The following is a 22,338-nucleotide window of genomic DNA, read 5'->3' on the forward strand; positions in this document are numbered from 1 at the left end:
TCAACTACACCTTCGATCTAGTCCTGACTTATGGTGTTGAGGTAGAACATGTGTCAGTGTTCCCTCAGAACCCCCTCCTGTCAGACCATTCATTGATCACATTTACATTTATGATTAAGGATTCTTCTATGCTCAGAGCTCAGTCTGACTATAGCAGATGTCTCTCAGATAATGCTGTAGCTAAGTTTAAGGAAGTGATCTCTGTGCTGATCCCAGGACCACCGTGTGTTTCCCCAGGGATCAATCATTATAATCTTAGCCCTGCTGAGGTCGACTCTATTGCTGAAGGTGCAGCAACCTCACTGAGAATCACGCTTGATTCTGTTGCCCCCCTGAAAAAGAAAATAGTAAATCAGAGGAGGTGTGCCCCCCTGGTATAATTCACATATCAGGACCCTCAAGCAGAAAGTGTGAAGACTAGAAAGGAAGTGGCATTCTTGTAAAATAGACAGCTATCATGTAGTCTGGAAAGACTGTCTATTAGTTTACAAAAAGGCCCTCTGTAAGGCTAGAACAGTTTATTTTTCTTCTTTAATTGAAGAAGAAAACAAGAACAACCCCAGGTTTCTTTTCAGAACTGTGGCCAAATTAACCAGGAGTCACAGTGTTTTAGATCCACGTATCCCTTCTTCCCTTAGTGGTGAAGACTTCATGAGCTTCTTCACTGATAAAGAATGCTGGTCTACTTGTGGTTCCCAGAGTTTCTAGGAATAGAATGGGGGGCCGAGCATTTAGCTACCAGGCCCCCCTGCTATGGAACCAGCTCCCTGTCCAGGTACGGGAGGCTGACTCCATCGCTACTCTTAAGATCAGACTTAAAACCTTCCTCTTTGAAAAAGCTTATTGTTACTAATTCTGTAGTTCCAGTTACTATCATAGATAGACAAATTATCATACTTAGGGGGTCGTCTAATCGTTAGGTCACATCTTAGCTATGCTGTTATAGGCCAAGGCTGCAGGGGTCCGGAAACATGATCACCTGACAGGCCTCTGTCACCCCACTGGGTCATGGTTTCCTCTCCTCTCCTCTCCTTCCCTCCTCGTCATCAAGCAGACTAGTTATGCTGATTCCTGTGTAGTTTTTCTGCTTCTCCCCTCCCCCGCCCTCTCTATTTATTTTTCAGGTAACGCCGCCTTCGGAGCTGCATGATGACCTCCAGCCCCGCTGACCCGTTGTATAAATGGTGTATTTTTGTGTGTGTTTCTGTGCTCTGTGTCTCTCTCCTCTCCTCTCCTCTCTCTCTCCTCTCCTCTCCTCTCCTCTCCTCTCCCCTCCCCTCCCCTCCCCTCCCCTCTCCTCTCCTCTCCTCCTCTCCTCTCCTCTCCTCTCCTCTCCTCCTCTCCTCTCCTCTCCTCTCCTCTCCTCTCCCTCTTCTCTCCTCTCCTCACCCAGCCCCCCATCAGCAGGAGGGTCCCCCTACATGAGCCTGGTCCTGCTCAAGGTTTCTTCCTGTTAAAGGGGAGTTTTTCCTTGCGACTGTTGCTTGTCTGGGGTTAGGCCCTGGGATTTTGGAAAGCGCCTTGAAACAATTTTGATTGTATAAGACGCTATATAAATAAAGATTGATTTGATTTGATTTGATCCTGTTGGAAGCCTCCATCACCACCTCTATTTTGTGGAATGTCCAGCTCTTGTTCCACCGTTGTGTAACATTTCTCTGCTTAACCACTGTGTTCTGTAGCGTATCTAAGGGTGTGCCCTTCTGGGAAGAGAGATCCCTCTGGTGTTTTTGAAGCTCTCTGCAGACCAGGGCTGTTGCACAATATAGCTAAGAAAGTGGGAAAATCCTATCAGACCCACATCTCTGAACGGTGGCAGGTTTGAGTTAAAGTTTGAGTGGGACTGAACATGAAAAGAGAGTGAAACCTTATGCAAACCCATCTCTCTCGGCTTGTTTTCAGCTGAGATTGGGAGTTATTCAATGCATAAATCAGAAAACAGGATTAAAACGCGATAAAAACGTCATTCTTTTCAGACTCTTCGGCTTTCTTGATGACATGTACTCCAGCAAAAGATGAAGAAGCATTAAAAAATAGGGGATTTTAGCTGAGAATGAAAGAAGAGCGCATGCAGTCATTGTGTTCATGCTGGTGGGAATACAAAGGCGTGATGAGGAGGCCAGGCACCTGGACATGAAGCTGCTGCCACTGTCCATGGAAGAGTTGGACATGTCCATGCTGTACATCTTGCGCAATTTTGGCCTGGCACGCTCGCTGGTTTTAGGAATGCACTCCGGCATCCCATCGAGGTCTTCCAAGGTGGACTGGCGAGAAAACAGCGTGGTTGCCTCGGTGAAGGCGCTGAGAGACGATGGGAGCGACAGATGCAGTGATTGCAGTAACCCGACAGTACAATAACGAGGAGGAAAACGATAGATTTGATGACTTCATGGACATGAAAAATGGCAAAGAACTCAGTGTCGTCACGCAGGCCTGTCCAGATCTCCTGACAACGAGAATATCTGATTATGTTTCCTCTTTAAAACTTTTTGCTAACCAAATTGCGGTCACGCTGAAGCCGTATTACAGAATTTGTCTCTCCTTTATTGAACAGTGAGACAAACTGTAATGAAACAGTTCTAATGGCTGTAACTGTAACCCAAGTCCACCCTGTGGCTGCATTCGCACGCACACTTCTATTCAAAGTACTGGAAGTGTAATGGAGCGCTTGACATGCATCAATAGAGCAAAGTGGACACAGACAAGTTCAAAAACTCGGAGCGGACGAGTCGATTTCGATGGGCTCCACGCTCCCTGGATTAAAGCGTGAATACATATTTGTACTAAAACATATTCACGGATGCAGATTTTAATCATTTATTCAACACTAACAGACAAATGTCTCCCTGTTGTCTAAGCTCCCATGATGCATTGCATGCTCGACAGCTAAAAAGCGCCGTGTACCTGGAAATGCTGTCCCTGGAGGCCGTGGAGTCCTGGCTCTCCATGTGGTAGCCTCTTCGCCGCCTCCGGAACCTCATGGAGCCGGAGGCCGAGTCATCCTCACTTAGCTGAGCTATACTGGCCTGGCGGGACATGTTGAGCCTCATGGCCTTCTGGTAGTAGACGTGGATGCTCTCTCGGGAAGGTACGTTTCCCTGGTACAGAGAGCATTTCAGCAGTTATTAACAAGCGGACCTAATGGAGCTTCCATGTTTCCAGTCCGCTGGTACCTTCTTGACCTCTCTGGTCAGCATGCAGCGCTCTATTCGCAGCACAGTGGAGATGTCGATATACTCCCGACACATGTCATTCATCCACTTGGTGAAGCTGTCCACTGTGGTCTGAAAAAGCTCCCAGGTGAACTTTATAATGTTGAAGACTCGCTTGATGATGTTGTCTTTGGACAATTGGACGGAGGACAGAAAAGGAGCCGGTGACTGCGAGTTTCCGGTGTTAGTTTGACATATCCTTCTGTTTTAACCCTACTCACCAGGACCGCCGGACTTCTTGTTCTCCTCTCCTTTCCCTTGAGTATCTGAGAGCTCTCCGACCTCTATGGTCGCATGACCTGCTGAACAGGTACAAAAACAGAAGGCACCCGCGGTCAAACGGTGGTCAGAATTAGCGTTCCAACATTCCACCTTGCTCACCGTCTCTTTTGCTTCTATGGCGTCGAACTCCCCTCGTGTATTTTTTCCAAAATTTGCGTTTCTCTCTGCCTCGCGCCCTCAGGGCGGCTTTGGGGTCTGTGATCCAGGCGTGATACAAAAACTGGAGAGGAAGGCGCCAGTATAAATATGACATGAAGTTCAGGAAGGAAAAATGACTACAAGCAAAAGCGAGAATAGAAGAGAAAGATTCAAGCAGTTGTCACGATAAAAAGCAAAGAAGAACTCTGAAGATGGGTCAAAACTGAGCCCCGTTTACAGTTTATAAACACGCAACCATCACACAAATGAGGCCGAAACCACTGCAAAAACACAACCAGGAGCAAAACAAAGTTCATGCAGATGAGATCTGATAGTTTCAGAGCACCAAACATGAGCCGAGGAGGCAGAGCGGCACTAATTATGACTTAAATGGACAGAGTTTCACCTTTCCTGCTTTGATTAAGTACTGCAGAATAGATTTAGGCAGCTTAATGATAGACTTGGGCAAAGCCAGAAGAGCAGAGACAAACTTTCCAATAGCCCGCTAGAAGGACAACAAAGCGAGAGAGGGTTAGTCGAAAATGAGTCGACGACATCGGCGACTGACTTTGTTAGCAAAGAGAAATCCAATTAATTCAGGAGCTGGGACAGAGACGGATCCGGAAGCTTGGCTTCAACTTCACCTGGAATGCCGACTTCTTTGGCGAGTCGTCGTCTTTTTTCTCCTCATCCTCCTCTTCCTCCTCACTGTCAGTTTCAAATAAGTAATAGTCTCCGCTTCTAACCACTGAGGGGAGCGTAAAGAGGCACGTTTAATAAAAACAGTAGACGTACACGCACCAAAGGAAGCTGCCGTTTTTACATTAAGCTTTGAAAAGAGGAAAACTCAAAACACTTACCTTCAAAATAAGCAATTCAAAACAAATGAACTCTAAAATCGACTCTCTAGTAAGTTTGACTTTTAGAAACCAACTCTGAACGAGAGGATGAGATGGTAAAAGCAGAAAGCGTTCGACATTTAGCAGCTCTAAGAAGGAAACTCAAGGGAAACCGTCCACGGCACTGAAGACTTTGCCATACCAAGCGATGTTACCTTCAAGCTATTTGACAGAGCCAGTGACTCCTGGCTGGATTAGTAACGTGTCAGAAGCAATAGGATTAACAAGGCTGACTTATGTCCTTGAACAGAACCACAGTGAGCAGTTTAGGTGAGGGTGGATGCTGGCAAATAAAGATGAAACACCAAATGACAGAGATACGATGATTAAACGGAGGTGCAAATGTCGTCTGGGGGCAGAGAACAGCGTAAGACCCTACCAAACAGGCAGCCACTGTTTACGTTTGTTGTGTATTTATGCGATAAGAGACGTGCGCCGGAGGTTCAATCTTTCTTTTATTGACTCGTGGCTCACACCTGTTTGGTTGTCATGTCCACGTACAAAGAATGAATCAACCCTCGATCCTTTTATTCCAGTACTGAGAATAAAGGCAGGTTCACATTCATGTCTTTGCGTGACAGTGTTTAACAACAGAGCGATTCCATACTGCAGGCTCCCAAGATCAGTCCGGTGTTCACATTTTTGTTTTCAGCAGTGTCAAGTACCAACCTCCAGCCATTAGTGATTTTCTCTTTCTTCATCACCTCATCTTGTCTATTTAAGGCAGCCCTGCTCTGCAATCATGCCGACGGTTCTATACCATCTTCCTGTATTTCTCCTCACGCTGTTTGTGCCGTCTTTACATACGTGGGGCCTTAAATAGAGACAGAAAAGGACTAAAGACTGGATGGAGCGCCACTACTGTGTCGGTGCCTTCAGAGCCCTGGGTCAGTATTGGAATCCTCAACGTTCTGGTCAAGGACACAAGGGCCAATGAGAGTGGAGGAAGAGAAAAAGGAGGGTTGGAGCATCAACCTACTGGAAGCATGGTCAACCCACGGCCTCCACCACTGCTTTTTTTTGGTCTTGGCTTTCGCTCGATGCGCTCCTAAAATTTCACAAATACAGCAATGCAAAATTGGATAAGAAAATGTATTTGTGGCTAAACTCCAAGGAATATCTTCACTTCAGTTGTTTTTTTAAGAAATTATTAGTCACACAACAGCACAGCTTATGGTACTATCTTAAGCTAACCCAAACACACTTCCACCCCCTCGAGCGCTACCATGTAACACCGTCTCCAACCTGCCCTCATACCATCATCGTCATCATCATCGTCCTCAGGCTGGATGAGGGTCTGTCCATCTCCAGACTCCTGTGCTATGCTCAGCATCTTCTCTTTGCCCCTCTTAAACTTTTGCTGCCTCACCTTAATGCGCTCCATCCTGATTAGATCAAAGAGAAAGCAAAAAGAGTGTATCGACAAAGAGGAACTTCACCAACGACCCATGAGACTGCACGTGGAAATTAGTGCATGTCGTAGCAGAGTGCTTGTTAGAGTAAGTGAGTAGATATTATCGGAGTGAGTAACTCCTGAGATCACCATAAGTGCATGACATCACGGAGACGTTTTTTTTACCATATTCTGGTCAGGCCTGATATAACGTTTGACATAATACATCACTTAAATGCACAATAATAATATGAATATATTATTCATAATAACCAATATCTACATTTGCTGTGGAAACAGCATACGTGGGAACATGTCACAGATTTCCTGTCAAGATTTCAAAATAAAAGCCCCGTTAAGAAATAAATGGTTTCTATCTACTGACACTCTAAATGCCCATTTAATTGAAATGGACACAGGAAGAGTTGACTCCAGCTTAAAAGGGAAGAGTAATTAAGGATATCATAGCTGCCATTAGCATGTGCTTAAAGCTAAATTACACAAAAAACAAACAAACACACCAATCTTGTTTTATAATTTAGATCTATAGAAGTAGCATCTTTTCCAATGTCAGAGACAAATGGATGCCGTTAAAATGAAAGGGTCTTGGATCAAATAAATCAGATATTCAAGGCTCACTGTCTCTTCAGCTGCTCCACAGATTTACGCTCTTCCTCCAGTCTGGCTCTCACCGCCTTCACTATAGTGGCCTGGAAAAGCTCAGCTCCTCTGCAACACACAACGGCATCAGCATAAATCTGTGCAGCAAACCCACCAAGCGGAGGGACCGTCACCAAAGCGGCCCTCCTTCAAACAAGGAGCAGCTTTACTTCTTTTCCTTTCACCCCTTCTTCTTCCCGCTCCCTACCTGGATGCCAGAATCTGGGATGCTCTGATGTCGGCCACCACGTGGAGAAAATAGTAACTCATGAAGACTCGTCTCTGCAGCAGCAGGAAGGCGAAACAGATGCTGTCCCAGATGATGCCGGCCTCATTTCTCGGCAGATCGCAGATTTGTTCGGCTGCAACGCCAGTGGCGATCAGACACAGTCGATCTGATCCATTTCATCCATTTACTTCACTTCGAAAAAGGTAAAATACTCACACGTTTGCATGTTGTTGATGTTGTAACCTTTGATGGTGCAGGCCAGGCTGAACAGCTGAATCAACCAGCAGTGGTTCACCATCAGAGAGTTGATGTAACCACAAGCCAGAATCTAAAGAAAAAACACCCACTTGTCATTGTGGCACGTACACAATATCTTATGTTACACATTTATTTGTACGTCTTTGTCAACAACCGTTTAAGCAAATGATCTATAGGTGGCAGTATTACAATATATATGTGTCTGTGTACTTACTACATAATACCAAAATCTGCATTCTACTAGCAAAGTGAGGACATTTTTGAGAAGTGAGGACATGTTGACTGCTCCTCAGAACTTTAAATGACTGTTTGGGGGTTAAAGCATGGATTTAAGGCTGAGGTTAGAATTGGGTTTAGGTTAGCGTGAGGATCGGGGGTTAGTTGGGATGGTCAGGGTTGGGGTAGGAAGCTGGGTAAAGCATGATGACTATGGAATTCCTCACAAAGATAGCAGTACAGGGAGGCGTGTGTGTGTTTTATAGATAGATATATAAACTAAAAACAAACAAACCCAGCCAAACTCACAGACAAAATGTTCTTCATGGTGATGACAAAGATGTTGTAGGCAATCAGAAAGTCCCAGTAGTGCAGGATCTTTTTGATTGGTTTTAGCAACAGTTCGCCACCAAAGAGCAGGAAATAGAAGCAGGCCACCAAGTAGCCCATGCAGAAGATGCTGATACGTGTGGTGCCCGTGATGAAGATGATGGTGAGGACAAACCAGAACAGGTAGCTAAACATGATGACCTTCAGCATGTCGAGGTAGGACCTGCAAGACAGCGGTAAAAACAATAAACCAAATGTCCCGGGGGACGGGCAATAACACTGTCTCAGGACAACATGGAAGCTCCTGTCGGGGATCATAGCAGCCAAGACAAGCAGGCGCGTGGCTCAGCACTTGTGGCCAACTTCAAGCACATGACACAAGTCAGTATCAAGTCCAACCCAAGTCCTACACCCTGAGGCTCTACACCAGGGCTGCCCAAATCCAGTCCTCCAGGGCCATAGACGAACCTGGTTTTCTCTCCTACCAGGTAACATCGCTATCCCCTGAACTCCCAAGTTCCTTGGAGGAAGCATCCTCTGTCTTCAGGTTGCTGAACCTTAAGGTGACCATAAGGACACCAAGTCACGGCTTTATCAGGAGGGCGCTGGTTGATATTTAATTGTATATTCGCTGTTCATTATTTTAGTTCCGCTTTAGAACAGAAAGTCTGTCCAATGAAGGTGACCCGTCGAACATGGCGTTAATCAGCCGTTAAATTCAGCTGCAGAGGTCAGATGGAGCCCTGATGAGGCGTTGATAGGCTGGGAGAGCAAGTGTCCGTCTTCATCAGGGGGAGAAAATACCTTTTCCATACTTAAAAGCTATTTATTGAGTTAGAGTACAGGGCAAAAGCGTCTGTGTCACAAAGTGATGGACAGAGTGTTTTTGTAGATTATGGATTTCTTCTCCACCCCGTATCCGTAATCCGATCCTGGAGGGAAACGATGGAATAAGTGCAGGGCTGCCGTGGCGTGGACAGACAGGCTGTAGGGCTGTATACGTTTTTTTTTCTGTACTAGGGCTTGTTGATGGACACAGAGTACGTTAATAAAAGACTTGTCCACTTTGCGCGTCCAAACAGTGAAACGTGAAGAGCACATAATCCATTTCTGTGGACAGGTCAGGATGCTCTCGCCGTCTTGCTTGCTTATTTTCTATTTCCCTTCCTTTCAAAACCTCATGGTTTGTGTTATTTCCTGGCCAACATCTGCCTCGATTTGTACCTTCAGCCCAAGTTCTGAGCTGCGTCCACACATTTTTTTAACCGTCACATCGCCACATAAATTTGAACGGCTGCTTTGTGAGATCAAGATTGCTGGGCTCCACAAATAAAGATCGCTTCCTTTGTCTTTATTCCCGTCACCAGGGCCAGTTGAGTGAAGCTCCGTTTTACTGAAAACAGCCTGAGTCACACGTGAAACCCACTAAAGAGTCGTATGACTCAAGAACACAAACTGAATTTTAGTCAAAATGACTAAATAAATAAATAAATAAATAAATAACTGCTTTGGTTGACAGGAAATGGACAGATGGACAGGCAACAATAACACATGCGATAGGTCAAACGTCTCAGTTGATGCAGCAACAGTCACTCAGTTACATAAAACCTGGGCGAACATCTGGAAATTATCTGAAAACACCACAAAACATATCGGGAACTCCCAGGATTTTGCCCCCCTGAAGAATTCAAAGAAATAAAACCAGGCCCAGAAGAAACAACGGTTTCCGACAAAGTCGCCTCCGTGTCCGGACTGTTGTCGGCAGCAACAGAATGAGAACGGCTACTTCAGGACCGACGGTTGAGAAATGTGTCCGACACCTGGACGAGGATTCGGACTCGCATCGTGAATCACGACAGCGGATCAAGTTTACCCGAATAAACAGGAAGGATTCACACCAAAACAGCATCACTGCCTACATTTGCGGTATTCCTGTCTCTGAAAGACACATGAGAGACGAGGACACTCAGTCGGGGACAGCAGGGGGAAAGACAGATGGTTTCAAAGAAGCCATCTTTGCAGGCTAGAACGGGGGGGGGGGCTAAGGACTAGCTGACTCCCTCATGACGGCACAATCGGAGCCAAGTGTACCTGCAGTGGATGAAGTCGGGGACGGGGTTATGCACGCTGAAGGAGGCCGCGTCCAGGTCTCTACAGATTTCCACGTTGTCTCCAGCCATCAGCCGAACGGCCGCCTTGTTCTCGTCGTCAAAGACCTGCCTCTGGAGCGAGGCGCACAGCAGCAGCATGAAGTCGTCTGGAAAGGACGAGGAGAAACTCTCGCAAAAGCCGCCCAACAACCACACAACATTTCACAGATGCCACCTACAGATGAGGAATGACGAGTCGGGTTTGGTTTTGAAGTCGGGAACGTACAGCCACTTCACCACGTTGGAATCTGTCGTAGAGTTGGGAAACCTCCAGGGGTAATCTGAAATGAAAATCATGCACGTTACGGCTGCACACGCGCAGCCACACACAATAACTGACCCCAGGTTGACCAAAATGGGACGTCACCCACCTTTACAGGCTGCTGGTGGGATCCCGATGCAGACGAAGTACTGCACGGTCAGCATGCACGCCAGGAACAGGCAATATTTGGGCCAGATCTCCGCTATGGCTTTCCTCCGGCGCTTATACATAACTGCAATCAAGGCGAAGGCGTGAAGCATAGCATAGAAATCCATACGCTGGCCGATCACATTGACCCCCAACAACAGGCAGGTCTGTGGGGGGGGGGGACACACACACGAGTGGAGCACGCATGAAGAGGCTTTTTTACCAGACGATGGATGAAGATTTAAGTTGGGGTTTTTTTGCGTTCTACCTCAAGTCCAAACTTGTAAAAGAAGTAGTTGATGAAGTATTTAATGCAGCTGGCGATGCCGTCGTCCAGGTGCTGGCGCGTGATGTCGTGGAAAATGATCCTGGAAGCAGGAGGCGACAGTTTGTTCCTCACTCTGTAGTATTTCTGATGGCGGTAGATGGTCACCTCGAACGCCAGCAGAGCGAGCATCAACAGATTGTTCTGCACAGAGAGAATCCAGTCTTAACACTTATCATTCAACATTCGGTAAAACTAACCATACCACCTAGCAGGAATATTTATATTTAAATAAAAAAGAAGGCATCTGGTGATCTCCGCTCACCCTGAGGTAATCCAGCAGGTCGTTAGACTTCCTCAGGCCCACCCAGTGTGCTGGTTCCACAAGTTCTTGCGGTAAAGAAATATTCACCAGAGAGCAGTTTTTGGAGTAAGACAAAGGGTTTATAGATTTAAGCTGGTACAACATTTTGCATATAGTGATGATGCATGTCCACACAGTGCACACGCTGGAGGCCAGGGGGCGATAGTGGCTGTAGGGCAAGGCAAAGGCCCAGGACACCAAAAAGACATAATTCAACAGAGACACCTGCAGAGACGGCGACATCAGGAAAACAAAGTGAGAATAAAAACACCCTCAGCTGGTTCCTTCAGCGGTGGCGCCGCCACGCTGCTGCGCTTTTTCCTACCTCATTAATGGCGAACAGGACAATGTAGCAGGACACGATCTTGATGATGTGGATTTCCAGCAGCCACCAGATGAAGAGCTGCAGTTTGTGGAAATACTCCAGGAACTTGAGGAAGAGCACAGTGAGGCGGTCGACCACCAGGTGCCATTTGTTCTTCAGATCTGATTCAAAAAACAGAACCCCAACTGATTCATTCGGGCAGGAAAAGTGGACAAAAATCCATGAAAAATGAAGATTTCCCACTTTCACGGCTCAAAAAGAGTCCTCTGTTGACAATATATTATTAAATACTGCTAATATAATACATCCCACAACAGCTGCATTCTGTATTGTTTAATCACATTTAATTTGAAAAGGTCATTAATGTATCCAACTCCTCCCTTAGTCAACCTGACAAATACTTCAGTTGGTTGTAACTCACTTATATACTCACTAACTTAGAGAATGATGCCGTTTATTAATACTTATATGGTACGCACCATTAGTTTTAACCAGTGTAACTTCAAACTAGGTACAAAAAATTGCCATTTTGCTATATTTTAGTAACCAAATGAAAAGAATTGTCGATGGAATCCTAATAATCATATTAAAATCTGTAAATCAGACACAATTATGATGCAGACTTTTCCTGCCTCAACCCACTAATCAAATGTCTTCTGGGTTGCTAATAAACTCTTGAACAGACAGAAATGAATGAAAGCAGCAGCAACATTTCCAGTGGCGTGCCACTCCTCCACTGGTCCTCTTGACTCGGATACCATCAGAGATCGTAGCGCCATGGTTAGCATTAGCGTTTGTTACCGGAGCTCTGCTCGGTGCTCTGCTCGGTGCTCGGCTCAGGCTCCGTCCCCGCGCTGCAGTGGTAGCTCTCGTCCGTGCTGGACTGCCGCTGCTCAGAGAAGATTCCGGTCTTCTCTCCGATCATGTCGGCAGGTGGGATGACCACCACCAGAGGCTGCTCCTTACACTCTGCCCCCCACTCTTTCTGCTCCTCCTGAGGCTCCTGCTCGTCTCTGGTCAGCGTGGCCTCCACTGAACTGGCACTGAGCATGGTGAGATCTGCCAGGCTTCCATCCTGGTGCACCAGCCTGGAGACACATCAGGAATTACACACCCACACACACGCGTGCCTGTGTGTTCCTTACTCATGAGGACTTCTTCCTTTATCAACCCTTCCCTCTGCGGCAGCCTTGATAAAGGCCTCGCCGAATCTTCAACGTCTTCACTCAGAATTGATTCTCTCAATATTAGTATGGAAGGAACGGTGAAATGGGAAGTACCTCAGAACTGACCAGGACCATCTGACTACAGGCCTGCAGAACTAACAGTTTTGGGATCCATGCATGTTTTTGTGAGCAGAAAACATTCCATCTATTGTTTAATTAAGTTCTTTCCTTCCTGCCGCTAACAGAAATATTTGGCAGCTGAAGGATTTTACCACTCCAGCCACTCTTACTTTGTTGGTCATGTTGCTGACGCGGAGGTTTTTCTAACCGTCCCCTCAGTAAGTCTTCCACAAATCATTAGCAGAGACCTATGCTGGGACGATTCCAGTGATAAATTAAATTAGACTCAAGGAATGATGAAAAGTCATCTCCAACAGAATTATCTATTCAGCTTTCTTGGCGGGTTTTTTTTTTGTTCTAAATGTCCATAAATGACTCCAAGTCTTCATTTCAAGCATATTTTTTCATACTTAGGTTAGAGACCCTGGAGAGGTGATGGAACAATGGTCTCCTTGTTTCCCAAGTTTACTTTTTCAATAAAACATGTCCTACTCCTCTATTTACTGCACACCTTAGCCTTATAATAAACAGGGCAGCTTATTAAAAACCAACATGTCCTCATAAATATACCATGCACTCAGCCACATCTTTAAAAGGCTCTGATGCAAATGATCTAATGGGAATCATCAGCTCTGCATGGACAGCAGAGCAGCATGTCATCAAGCATTGGAACTTATAAACATTGCACATTCCATTAGCATTCGCTACCATATGAGCCCGCTTGGTTTGGTTTGTGGGATTTTTGTGGGGCAAACTTCTTCTCAGGCAGAGGGGCAAGGTCAAAGGTCGGGTCTGGCTTGCATGAAACGGCCGCATGTCAAGTCAAGCATTTGGTCAACACGTTTCGGCACTTACTTGCTCTGCTGAGTCGGAATTTTTTGCTTGATGCTGGTCAGAACAACGAGGTTACACAACACAACAAGATAAACCAACACAGTCAGGCTGAAGCTGCCGTCATTTGAGTTCAAATGCATTTCAGAATGACTCCAGGAATCATTTTCTGAACTTCGGTCCAGAAAATGAGACAAAAGGGGTTTACTGGGGGTTAACCATGCTCAACTGAAGGTGTAACGCCTCGTTTAAGCTTCCCCAAAACCCTACGCAGACCAGGGCCAAGCTTCACCGTTTCCAGATTCTAGTATGACGTCGTATTGGATCATAACTCGCATTGTCTTTGCCAAGGAGACCAAAATTTGTTCATTATCTAAAGGAAACATATAATCATAAAGTCATATCATCTCTAGGCCCATTTCACGGAATATCTCCTGGGTTTTCCTTATTGCTAGCTCGTGTTGTGATTTGACTCTTCTTTGTACAATGTGCACAATGTCTAATCAAATCTAAAGTCTGTAAATACAATTCATGAATGAGCCCCTATTTGCTCGTGTGGACCCATAAATGGCGAACCCAATCTGCGTAGGAACTGGTTCACCCTCCTGAACCACAACGAACCCTTAAGAGCCACATAGAGGGGTCTTAGAACAGAATTTCTGGGCTTAGAGGGAGGAGGAAATAAGGAGAGAGATAAAAGAACCCAAAATATGAAGGCAACAGGCAAAATAATGAAAGTAATAAAGAGTTTGACACTCACAGGTGGGAAAAAAGAGGTCATGGATGCCAAAGAAATCAAGCAGATACCCACCTATTCATGATCAGATAGACACGCCCACTGACTTTAGCATGGCTGAGAGGAAATGGCAGCAGAGAAGATGGAAGCAGGTCACAGAGAGAAGCAGAGCAGAGATGAGCGACGCGGGAGGTGGATTTGGTGGGAAAAACCAGCACAAACCGGCCACAGAACGGGCTGGAAAACCGAGCTCTCCGTACAACCATTAACGCCCGATTCAGATTCCCTCAGTACAAGATCTTTATAACAGAAGAGTTCACAACTAAAATGAACTTAGAAACACAATGAAAACAGAATCGGATGAGCTTAGCCGATACAAGGCTCACTTGTGAAGGTGAAGATTTTAAATATACATCGCAAAAAACGAGCAAAACGGCGCCGGAAGGGTCTCACCTGTAGATAGTGCTCTCCTCTTTGGCCACCAGGGCCTCCAGGTCTGTGAGCTGGAGGAAGCGTTCGTGGAAGTAATGCAGGTGGAGTATGCACACCAACAGGAAGGAAGCGGGGATGAATATCCTGGTGAAAAGCATGGCCAGGCTAAACTTCTCCAGCCCGAGGTCGTTCAAGCTGTAAATATGGAAAATAAAACCAAGAGTGAGGTTAAACAGGAAGTGCGAGGAGCCGAAACCGGGGGGGTGTCAGCTCACCTCTCTATGTCCATGTGTGTTACGTTGGACCAGAAGGGCATCGAGCTCTCAAACTGGCAGGTGTAGATGAGGATAAGGACCATCATGGTGTATATCACCACGGACATCCAGAAGTACTTCAGGACCCTCCGCCACCACTCAAAGTGCACCTAGATAAGACAGTCTGGGTTTGTTGATCAAAGCCTTTTACGAGCGCTGCCATGAATTAAATTAGAACACGCACATGGAGGCCGTCATTATGTGGGTGTTTTATTGTGGAAGGAGATTATAAAACAGAAGGGATCGGGCAATATAAAACTGCTGTACGCGTGTTTTACGACATGCTAAAACTCGTCGCAAGATTAAATTTGGAAGCTTCTGAGGCATAAACACGTACAGAAGCTAAGCAAATATTTACGTGTTTAAATTGATCTCATTTAGCTTCAGGTGGTCCATTCAGGAGGATACTCATTCTGTTATTATTCCAATTATACACGAGCAGAAATGATGCTGTTCTCGTATGAAATGCAGCTTCAGTACCTGATAAAGCGCCACGCAGGAGAGGAACATCATCATGTAGATGATCTTGTACATGACGATTCTTCCCTCGAAGCTGACGAAGAAGAACATCCCGCCACAGATGTAGATCCAGTATTTAACCAGCAGCGCCATCACCATCTTACCCAGGACCTGCATGATGTCTTGCTCCCCTCCCGCCTCCGATTCCTTTTCCTCTATAACACCAAACACTCTTGATTAGGGCAAAAAATAATAACCTAATAATAAAAATAAATACCTGCAAATGCCGTATATCGATATCTGCAGCCATTTGAAACCTTTAAAAAGACTTAAAACCCTCAAATTGCGTCGCCGCCGGCAGCTTTTCCCAGTGTCCCCAAGTTTAACTGTGGCAGATTAAGTCACCATCTGGGAGACGTTTTCGTTTTTCCGATGTTTTATTATTTAAAACATGTCTTCATTGTCTCGGGGACAAATTATCAGAACAACAAATGACTTGATAGTTCCATAGTTAGCTCAGGACTTCCTGGAAGTCCCCGGAGGGAGTGAAAAGACTGGAGAAGAATCCTAAGCTCACCCTTCTTCTGATCCTCCACATAAACATCTAACAGACCGACACTGTCCTCCTTTTGTTTCTCCTGTCTCTCCATGAGAGTTTGTCTCAGCAGCAGCCAGAAGCTCAGCAGACACAGAACCTACGGGCAGTAAATTAGACGTTAGCGTGCCGAGAAGCGAGAAGACGACCCGCTAAATCATTTGCATTTACTTTAAGTTGCCCAGAAGGTTGTGCGTTAGCCTCCGGCGCCACAAGTCAGATGTGCATTTCTATACTTACACTGGATTCAATTGGGTTGTTTAACATTCTAACGTGCCGCTTAAAGTAAATTACAACCTTTCAAAACAGTTTGACTGAGGCGCTAACCAAATCATTTATTGCAATTGTGCTTCCTGCGGGTCTCTCCGCGTCGTTACGTCATGTCATCAAAGTCTCAACCACGAGAATCACAAACGAGCATTTAAACAGCTAAGGACGCAATAGCTGTGCGGGGTCGCACAAGCCCCGTCAAACTGCCGAGCTGCTGTTTCCAAACCTTGGACGAAAGCGAGTGGAAGGGATTGTTCTTCTTGACAAACAGCCCTGAGATGGGTTCCATGTTCTCAAAGCTCCAGATGTACTGCAGAACTATCAGAAGGTTGCCATAAGCCACCATGAAGGGAGAGGACAGCATGGCGTAACGCCTCCGGTCCCTCACCATCCACAGCATGCAGGACCAGATGAGGAAAACAAATGTCAGCCAGCTGACGTACGTGATGCTCCACGCCTGGAGAGAACACAACACGCGGAATCAGCGACGCCAAGGTGCCTTCGTGCTTTCGATTCTTAGCGGTTTATTCAATTTTATGCAGCTTCTGTGGCACCTAGATGCCACAGACGCTATAAAATAAAATTGAATCATTGTTCCTGCAAACAGTCAAGTGTGAGATGAGCCACTCCAACTCTAATGATGCTTTGGCAGAATCCGACTTGTTCCAATGATTTCATGCATATTTCAGTGCTCGATTCACCAGAACACCCAAGGAATGATGGGAAATGCCAAGCAGTGCTGGAGTACTAGCCACAAACGGCTAATTGGTTGTTGGGCTAACATTTTACAGGAGCTTATTAAAGAACATCAGCATCAATGCTTCATGCCTGAGTAGAGTCACCGCTAGTGACCACCAAGGCCAAGATGATTACCCATAATCCATTGGGAAAGATGAAAGGACTCACCATCATGGCGATGAGAGCACAGATGTAGCTCTGTTTCATGATGAAGTGGAAGATTTTCACCATTGTCCCAACTCCTTTGATTATCCCACTCTCTCCATCCTCCGAGTCCTCCTCTCCTCCAGACACCGAATCTTCTGGAGGCAAACGCACCTCGTACACACACTCGTCTCTCTTCCCTGGTTAGACAGAAACGCGGGTCAGTCGGTGGCTGCTGCCAGTTCTCCCTGAATAAATCGTCATGTTTCTCCAGCCATGAAACAAACAAGCAGCATATCCCGATTTGTTAAACCACATTTCCCATGATGCAACTCAATACACTTTTCTTTGATCCCTCTCAGGAGCCACTTCCTTCAAAGTCAAGCCGCGGGTTTTACTTCTGTTGTTGATTCACAAGTGTCTCTGGCCAAGTTGAAGATTTCGGCCCGTTTCAACCAAGCCGATTTCATTTCCAATTTGGAACGTCCATCTGTCCTCTGCGTCCTCTTCTCTCCCACCAAATAACTTTATGTCCTCTCTCCCTCCCTCCTGCCCGGCAGGTGCAACCCCAGAATCCACCTATCGATATACATCCACTGTCCCAGGACACGTCTCAGTCTGTCCTCTCTGTCTCCGAGACATCTCACGTGCACTGTCCCTCTGACGCACCTGTTCCTGATCATCACGCTTTTAAAACATCCTGCAGTGCTCCCTGGATATATTTGATTAATTTAGCTTGAGGAGTTGGAGGGAAAAGAGCGGAAGGCTCACCCGTACAGTCACTGTGCGTGTCCCTCTTATACTGGGGGGTGGAGTACAAGTCCAGGCTGACGGGTCCGTTCTCAGTCGTGACAAAGTCAAAGGAGGTTCCGTTTGAGGTGGGCACAGCCTGCAGAGGAGCATTTTCATTAAAAAAAACACAACATTTCCATCAACGAGGGACATTTCTATGACGATCACACTGTTGTCTGTCCCACAAAGACAAACCCCAGTAGCTGTATTTGACTTATAACACAGAATTTAAGCGCTTCACCAGCCACATTTCCCTTTTAGTTACAGCTGATACTCTTGCTTTCTTGTTTGTCTTTGTGGGACAGAACAGGGGATGTTGTCCTTTTCACACTGCACTTTATTTCCTCTTTTCTTTTTTAAATGGGGGACTTTTATGCAGATCGTTAAAGGTATGAAGACAGCACATGAGAATTATAGATCTGAGGCTGTAGTGGGAAAAGCACTTTGCAATAACTATGAATCCAGGATGCATCTGAGGGGACAGGAGGGTAGAAAAAGGTGCACAGGTTTGATCCAGAGCGGGCCCCCACCTCAGTCGTACTGATGCCATCCAGGGTGGAGAGCAGCTGAGAGGAGGAAGAGAGCATACAAGGCAAGGTGGGTTATCGATGAGCTGCTAAAATCAAAGGCCTTCTTGTTCTTTACGGTGGCGGATAAGCAGGAACAAAGCCAAACAGCACTACTCTGGAAATCGAGCCCATCGCTCATCCGTGTCTGCACACCCTAAAAGCTTTTAAACCTCAGGAGGTGGACGGTGGAGACAGACTACAGACCTTTATATGAGAACAAGGTCAAAAAGTGTGTTGGGTTGTTTTTTTTCTGTTTATCCGTCTGTGCGCTTGCACTTTCAGCCAATTTATCTTTTTCCAGGATGAGTCTGTTACAAAGATCACAGCTAAAGTATGAGTTAACACACACACACACACACACACACACACACACACACACACAAATCTAATTCTAGGGTCGAGGCTGTGCTGGTAATTGTTTATTCTGACTGCCTTCAAATGTGGCCGTTTTGAATCTGGACGTACGTTTTTCTCATCTGTGCCTCGTCGCGACTCCCACCACAGCTGCCGCTTCCTGTTGGCCGAGATGGTGGCTTTGTTTCCAACCAAATCTTCCTCCTCGCACACGTCCTCCTCTTTCTCGTCCTGAAAACACAAAACCCCGCGGATCGTTTGAGGGCTGCACGCCACCTGAAGCACTCTAATTCCACTGAACAATGCTTTACCAGGACGGAGCGTAAAACAGCTCCTTGACCTATAGAAGAGGACTAACGCAGTTTGTTTTTGGTTTTTTTATCATTGATTTTCTGCGCTTTTCCACAAACGCACATGTTAAATCGCTTTTTTTTTTTTTTAATTAAACCATTCCATTCTGAGATTGGTGGCCTTTTATAAATAACTATTTTACAATGTGATGCACTGTTGTTTTTTTAAATTTCTTAAATTAAACACATGCAAATGAATAATTATAACTTATCCCGCTGCAAGAAAAGATGCCAGCAGCAGATTCAGCGTTATTATTAATTATGTTTTATTATTGGCACGCTTTCACCTTAGTGTAAGAATAGGCCAAAAAACCACACACACACTTTGTTGTGGTGGGATCAATTATTCATACATTCCCGCAGGTTTACAAGCTGCTATTGACCTCTCTATAAAAACACTGATCTATAGCTCCATTACAGGGCGGAGGAACCGAGTACATAACTCTGGGAAGATGGTCAGCGGGTCACCAGTTGAGGCACGGGCGACCACAGCCACGACGACGACCTCTCTGGTATTCACACATGCTGAGGAGCAGCGGCGTGATGGCCTGCTCCTTCGCCGTGATGGTAAAAACCCGACGCGGAGAATTGAGCTCAACATTGTTTGTCCCACGCGTGGCTTGAACCGCGATTCGCGCCGCTCTATTATTGATCAACTTTTCATTATTACATAACGCTGATGCGTTCGCCCCATCGAACACCGTCAGAATTAGCCCAGCTCTGGCTGAGATAAAACCTGAGCAGCAGCGGACTGATCCAATCACCGATCGATCGTCCTGGAATCTTCCATCAATAGAGCTCTTTTGATCACGTGGCCGCCTGGCTGCCCATTTAATTCAATCTGTTTTCTATTTCAGCTCTGAAATGAACTCAGGAGTCACGCTGGACGTGTTGTAGGTCCAATCTTTCAAACCAATTTAAGCTAGTTCAGTTTAACGTTTACTGTAAAGTTTACTTAAAGGTTCGGATTTCAGCTCAGATACGAGGAAAACACGTTTTGTAATTCTTCATTGGAGCAGTGGAACTTAACAGATTACAATTGAATAGCAATACAGACATGTGTAGATGAGCAGTAAACACTGGTAAAGCTGCCTTCCCCTAACCTTAAAAGCCCTAAACCCTGATAAACGTCTCATTTTTATCACTCAAGTGTGCAAATCCGATAAATTCATCTCAAAACGAACTGCAGTTCTGATCCTGTGGATTACAGCTATGTTGACCACCTTATATATATACACATATTTTCATTTCTGTCCTCACCGTCAGCTGGTCCAGGGGCTCCTGCAGCCACAGGCGTATGAGCGTAGCGACGGTGTAGTAGAGAATTAGCAGCATGATGGGATTGACAAAGTGGTACCACTTACGATCCGAGTGCACAATAAGCTTCCACGTGTGGGAACAGTTGAGCTGAACAACTGGGGAAAAGCCAAAGACTCTGTGGAGACAGTCAGACAGAGAGATGCGTCGGCATGGAAACACGTTTGGTTTGTGTCACCGGAGCACGTTTCACTAGAGAGACCTTAATAGAACACAAAAGATACTCGTTAGAGGATAACATAACAATTGGGCCAATAATTAGCATCATATACTAATGTTAATTTCTTTATTTGTATGAATGATGCATATGTCTGCACATGTCCATATGCATATGACCAATGCAGCTGCACCATATAGTCGTAACTAATTCAGATTAATTTATGCCCAGGCTGGTGCACAGTATGAAAGCAAATTTAATCCTGGACTTTTACCACTACTGGACCATAAATCTCTGACTGTCCTGCAGGAGGGGAGTCTCCCGCTCCACCCTAATGCTGGAATCTGAGACACGCACAGGCTGAGTGATAAAAGAGTGTTTGTGCAACAAAGGATGATTCATTCCTTTTCCGTCGTGCACAATAAAGGTCGGCTACTCCAGAGGAAACGTGCTGACGTATTCCAGCGACAGCCGTCAGGATTTAGAGCTTCTGGTGGCTCCTGAGGCTTTTCTTTCTATGTCATTAGGAGGAGGAGGAGGGAATACCCCCCACCCCCCACCCCCTCGACCCCAGAACACTTCCTGAAATGTTGCTGGCTGTTGGGGGAGGCCCGCTGGTCACGTGACTGGGCACTTCCATTGTAAGGAGGGAAGGCAGGAAGTGGAGATGAAGCCAGATCTCTCAACAGTCTCACTCAACGGTGGCCCACAGCAAGGCCGGGTCACTGTCAGCAGTCACAATATGGGCAAGGGTTGGTGGGGATGGGGGGGGGGCGCTGACGTTTGGCAGTAGGTGTGTCTCTGTGCGCAACTTTACAAGGGCCGACAGTTACTGCCAGTTACAGGCAGACTGAATCAAAGAGCAACACTGATAACTGTATATACACTCATGATCAAACATAGATGGGATTTAAATGACTTCCTGGAGACGTCTCATTACTGCTAATGTCCCAACGCTCCGTCTTCATCCCGACCGGCGTGTGACGGGCGTCCATTTATTGTAAAGAGCTCTCTAAAGAGAAGCCCTGGAATTCAGCCATTACATCCTATCTGCCGCTGGATGGAGGAAAGAGACGGGAAGGACGAAGGTTTGTCCAAGGCAGCTTCAGCTATACATAGCTGTAAATAGCTTCCAGCCTGACAGCGCAGCTTTCAAGTTAGAAACCAGGAGATCAATAAATCTCTCCAACTCCGAGGGCACTCAGACGGCAGCTACAGTAAAACAATGGTTACTGTGAGATAATAGCTACAGTCAGAAAATAGCCACAGCGTCACCAACAATGAGGAAACAGTGACCGAACGGTGCGACGGCGACTAGAGCGGCTGGAGTCAGCTGACGCCAAAACAAAGCCGAGTTTCCGTCAGGGCCGCTCGTGAGAAAGAGGACGCAAAGAAAGAAAACTATATTGCACACAAACGCGCTCACGGTCACATGACTGCCAGTTTATGATGCGATGGAAGTGCAGGTGTCCCCGCGCGTCTGACCTGATCAAGCTGTCCTCTGGCGGGATGGACTCCTGAAAGAACTGGAACTGGTAGAGGTAGAGGACAATGATGTGTCCAGCGCTAAAAATGGCCATCAGGACGCACATGCAGCTGAAGATGAGCGTGTCGAAGGTCCGGCAGAGGGACCACCAGGTGCAGAGGAAGAGGAAGATGAAGAAGTACACAGCAGAGGTCAGCGAGGGCAGCATGATACCTGCGAGGACAGAGACAGTGGACATGGACGTTCACTAGCCTGACAAACAGGTGACACCTGCAAAGAAAGAACAAACAACTCCCTCCTGGCTCTAAAAATCCCCTCTTCTCTCTCAAAAAATGCCGAGCTGTCCCATAAAAGAGGACTCCGCCCAGCTGGCTACGA

The 22,338-nt window shown here is 46.2% G+C and overlaps 1 protein-coding gene across 14 annotated transcripts in view; it reads right to left on the reverse strand.

The window, feature by feature from the left end:
* The window catches only part of LOC130538382 (piezo-type mechanosensitive ion channel component 2), a 46,020-nt gene that overhangs the window by 11,516 nt on the left and 12,166 nt on the right, over nucleotides 1–22,338 (reverse strand). For 7 of the 14 annotated variants that reach the window (XR_008953857.1, XM_057055867.1, XM_057055864.1 and 4 more), the window contains 31 exons: nucleotides 21,960–22,173; nucleotides 20,261–20,435; nucleotides 18,762–18,881; nucleotides 18,258–18,293; nucleotides 17,707–17,824; nucleotides 16,960–17,135; nucleotides 16,280–16,510; nucleotides 15,766–15,883; nucleotides 15,210–15,403; nucleotides 14,691–14,839; nucleotides 14,437–14,610; nucleotides 11,932–12,218; nucleotides 11,131–11,291; nucleotides 10,767–11,030; nucleotides 10,445–10,645; nucleotides 10,139–10,343; nucleotides 9,947–10,048; nucleotides 9,709–9,874; nucleotides 7,597–7,840; nucleotides 7,030–7,141; nucleotides 6,793–6,946; nucleotides 6,564–6,653; nucleotides 5,789–5,916; nucleotides 5,511–5,579; nucleotides 4,277–4,380; nucleotides 4,039–4,137; nucleotides 3,594–3,714; nucleotides 3,434–3,514; nucleotides 3,174–3,340; nucleotides 2,905–3,098; nucleotides 2,128–2,301 (listed from right to left, as the gene is read on the reverse strand). Coding sequence is in view for 13 of the 14 variants with exons in the window: in XM_057055867.1 (XP_056911847.1) it covers nucleotides 2,128–2,301; nucleotides 2,905–3,098; nucleotides 3,174–3,340; nucleotides 3,434–3,514; nucleotides 3,594–3,714; nucleotides 4,039–4,137; nucleotides 4,277–4,380; nucleotides 5,511–5,579; nucleotides 5,789–5,916; nucleotides 6,564–6,653; nucleotides 6,793–6,946; nucleotides 7,030–7,141; nucleotides 7,597–7,840; nucleotides 9,709–9,874; nucleotides 9,947–10,048; nucleotides 10,139–10,343; nucleotides 10,445–10,645; nucleotides 10,767–11,030; nucleotides 11,131–11,291; nucleotides 11,932–12,218; nucleotides 14,437–14,610; nucleotides 14,691–14,839; nucleotides 15,210–15,403; nucleotides 15,766–15,883; nucleotides 16,280–16,510; nucleotides 16,960–17,135; nucleotides 17,707–17,824; nucleotides 18,258–18,293; nucleotides 18,762–18,881; nucleotides 20,261–20,435; nucleotides 21,960–22,173 (4,828 nt within the window). In the remaining variant the exon portion in view is untranslated. The remainder of the gene's footprint in view (nucleotides 1–2,127; nucleotides 2,302–2,904; nucleotides 3,099–3,173; nucleotides 3,341–3,433; nucleotides 3,515–3,593; nucleotides 3,715–4,038; nucleotides 4,138–4,276; nucleotides 4,381–5,510; nucleotides 5,580–5,788; nucleotides 5,917–6,563; nucleotides 6,654–6,792; nucleotides 6,947–7,029; nucleotides 7,142–7,596; nucleotides 7,841–9,708; nucleotides 9,875–9,946; nucleotides 10,049–10,138; nucleotides 10,344–10,444; nucleotides 10,646–10,766; nucleotides 11,031–11,130; nucleotides 11,292–11,931; nucleotides 12,219–14,436; nucleotides 14,611–14,690; nucleotides 14,840–15,209; nucleotides 15,404–15,765; nucleotides 15,884–16,279; nucleotides 16,511–16,959; nucleotides 17,136–17,706; nucleotides 17,825–18,257; nucleotides 18,294–18,761; nucleotides 18,882–20,260; nucleotides 20,436–21,959; nucleotides 22,174–22,338) is intronic. The other 7 variants (XM_057055868.1, XM_057055869.1, XM_057055870.1 and 4 more) reach the window with 7 other exon arrangements.

This window comes from Takifugu flavidus, chromosome 15 (assembly GCF_003711565.1).
Source record: "Takifugu flavidus isolate HTHZ2018 chromosome 15, ASM371156v2, whole genome shotgun sequence".
NCBI lineage: Eukaryota > Metazoa > Chordata > Actinopteri > Tetraodontiformes > Tetraodontidae > Takifugu > Takifugu flavidus.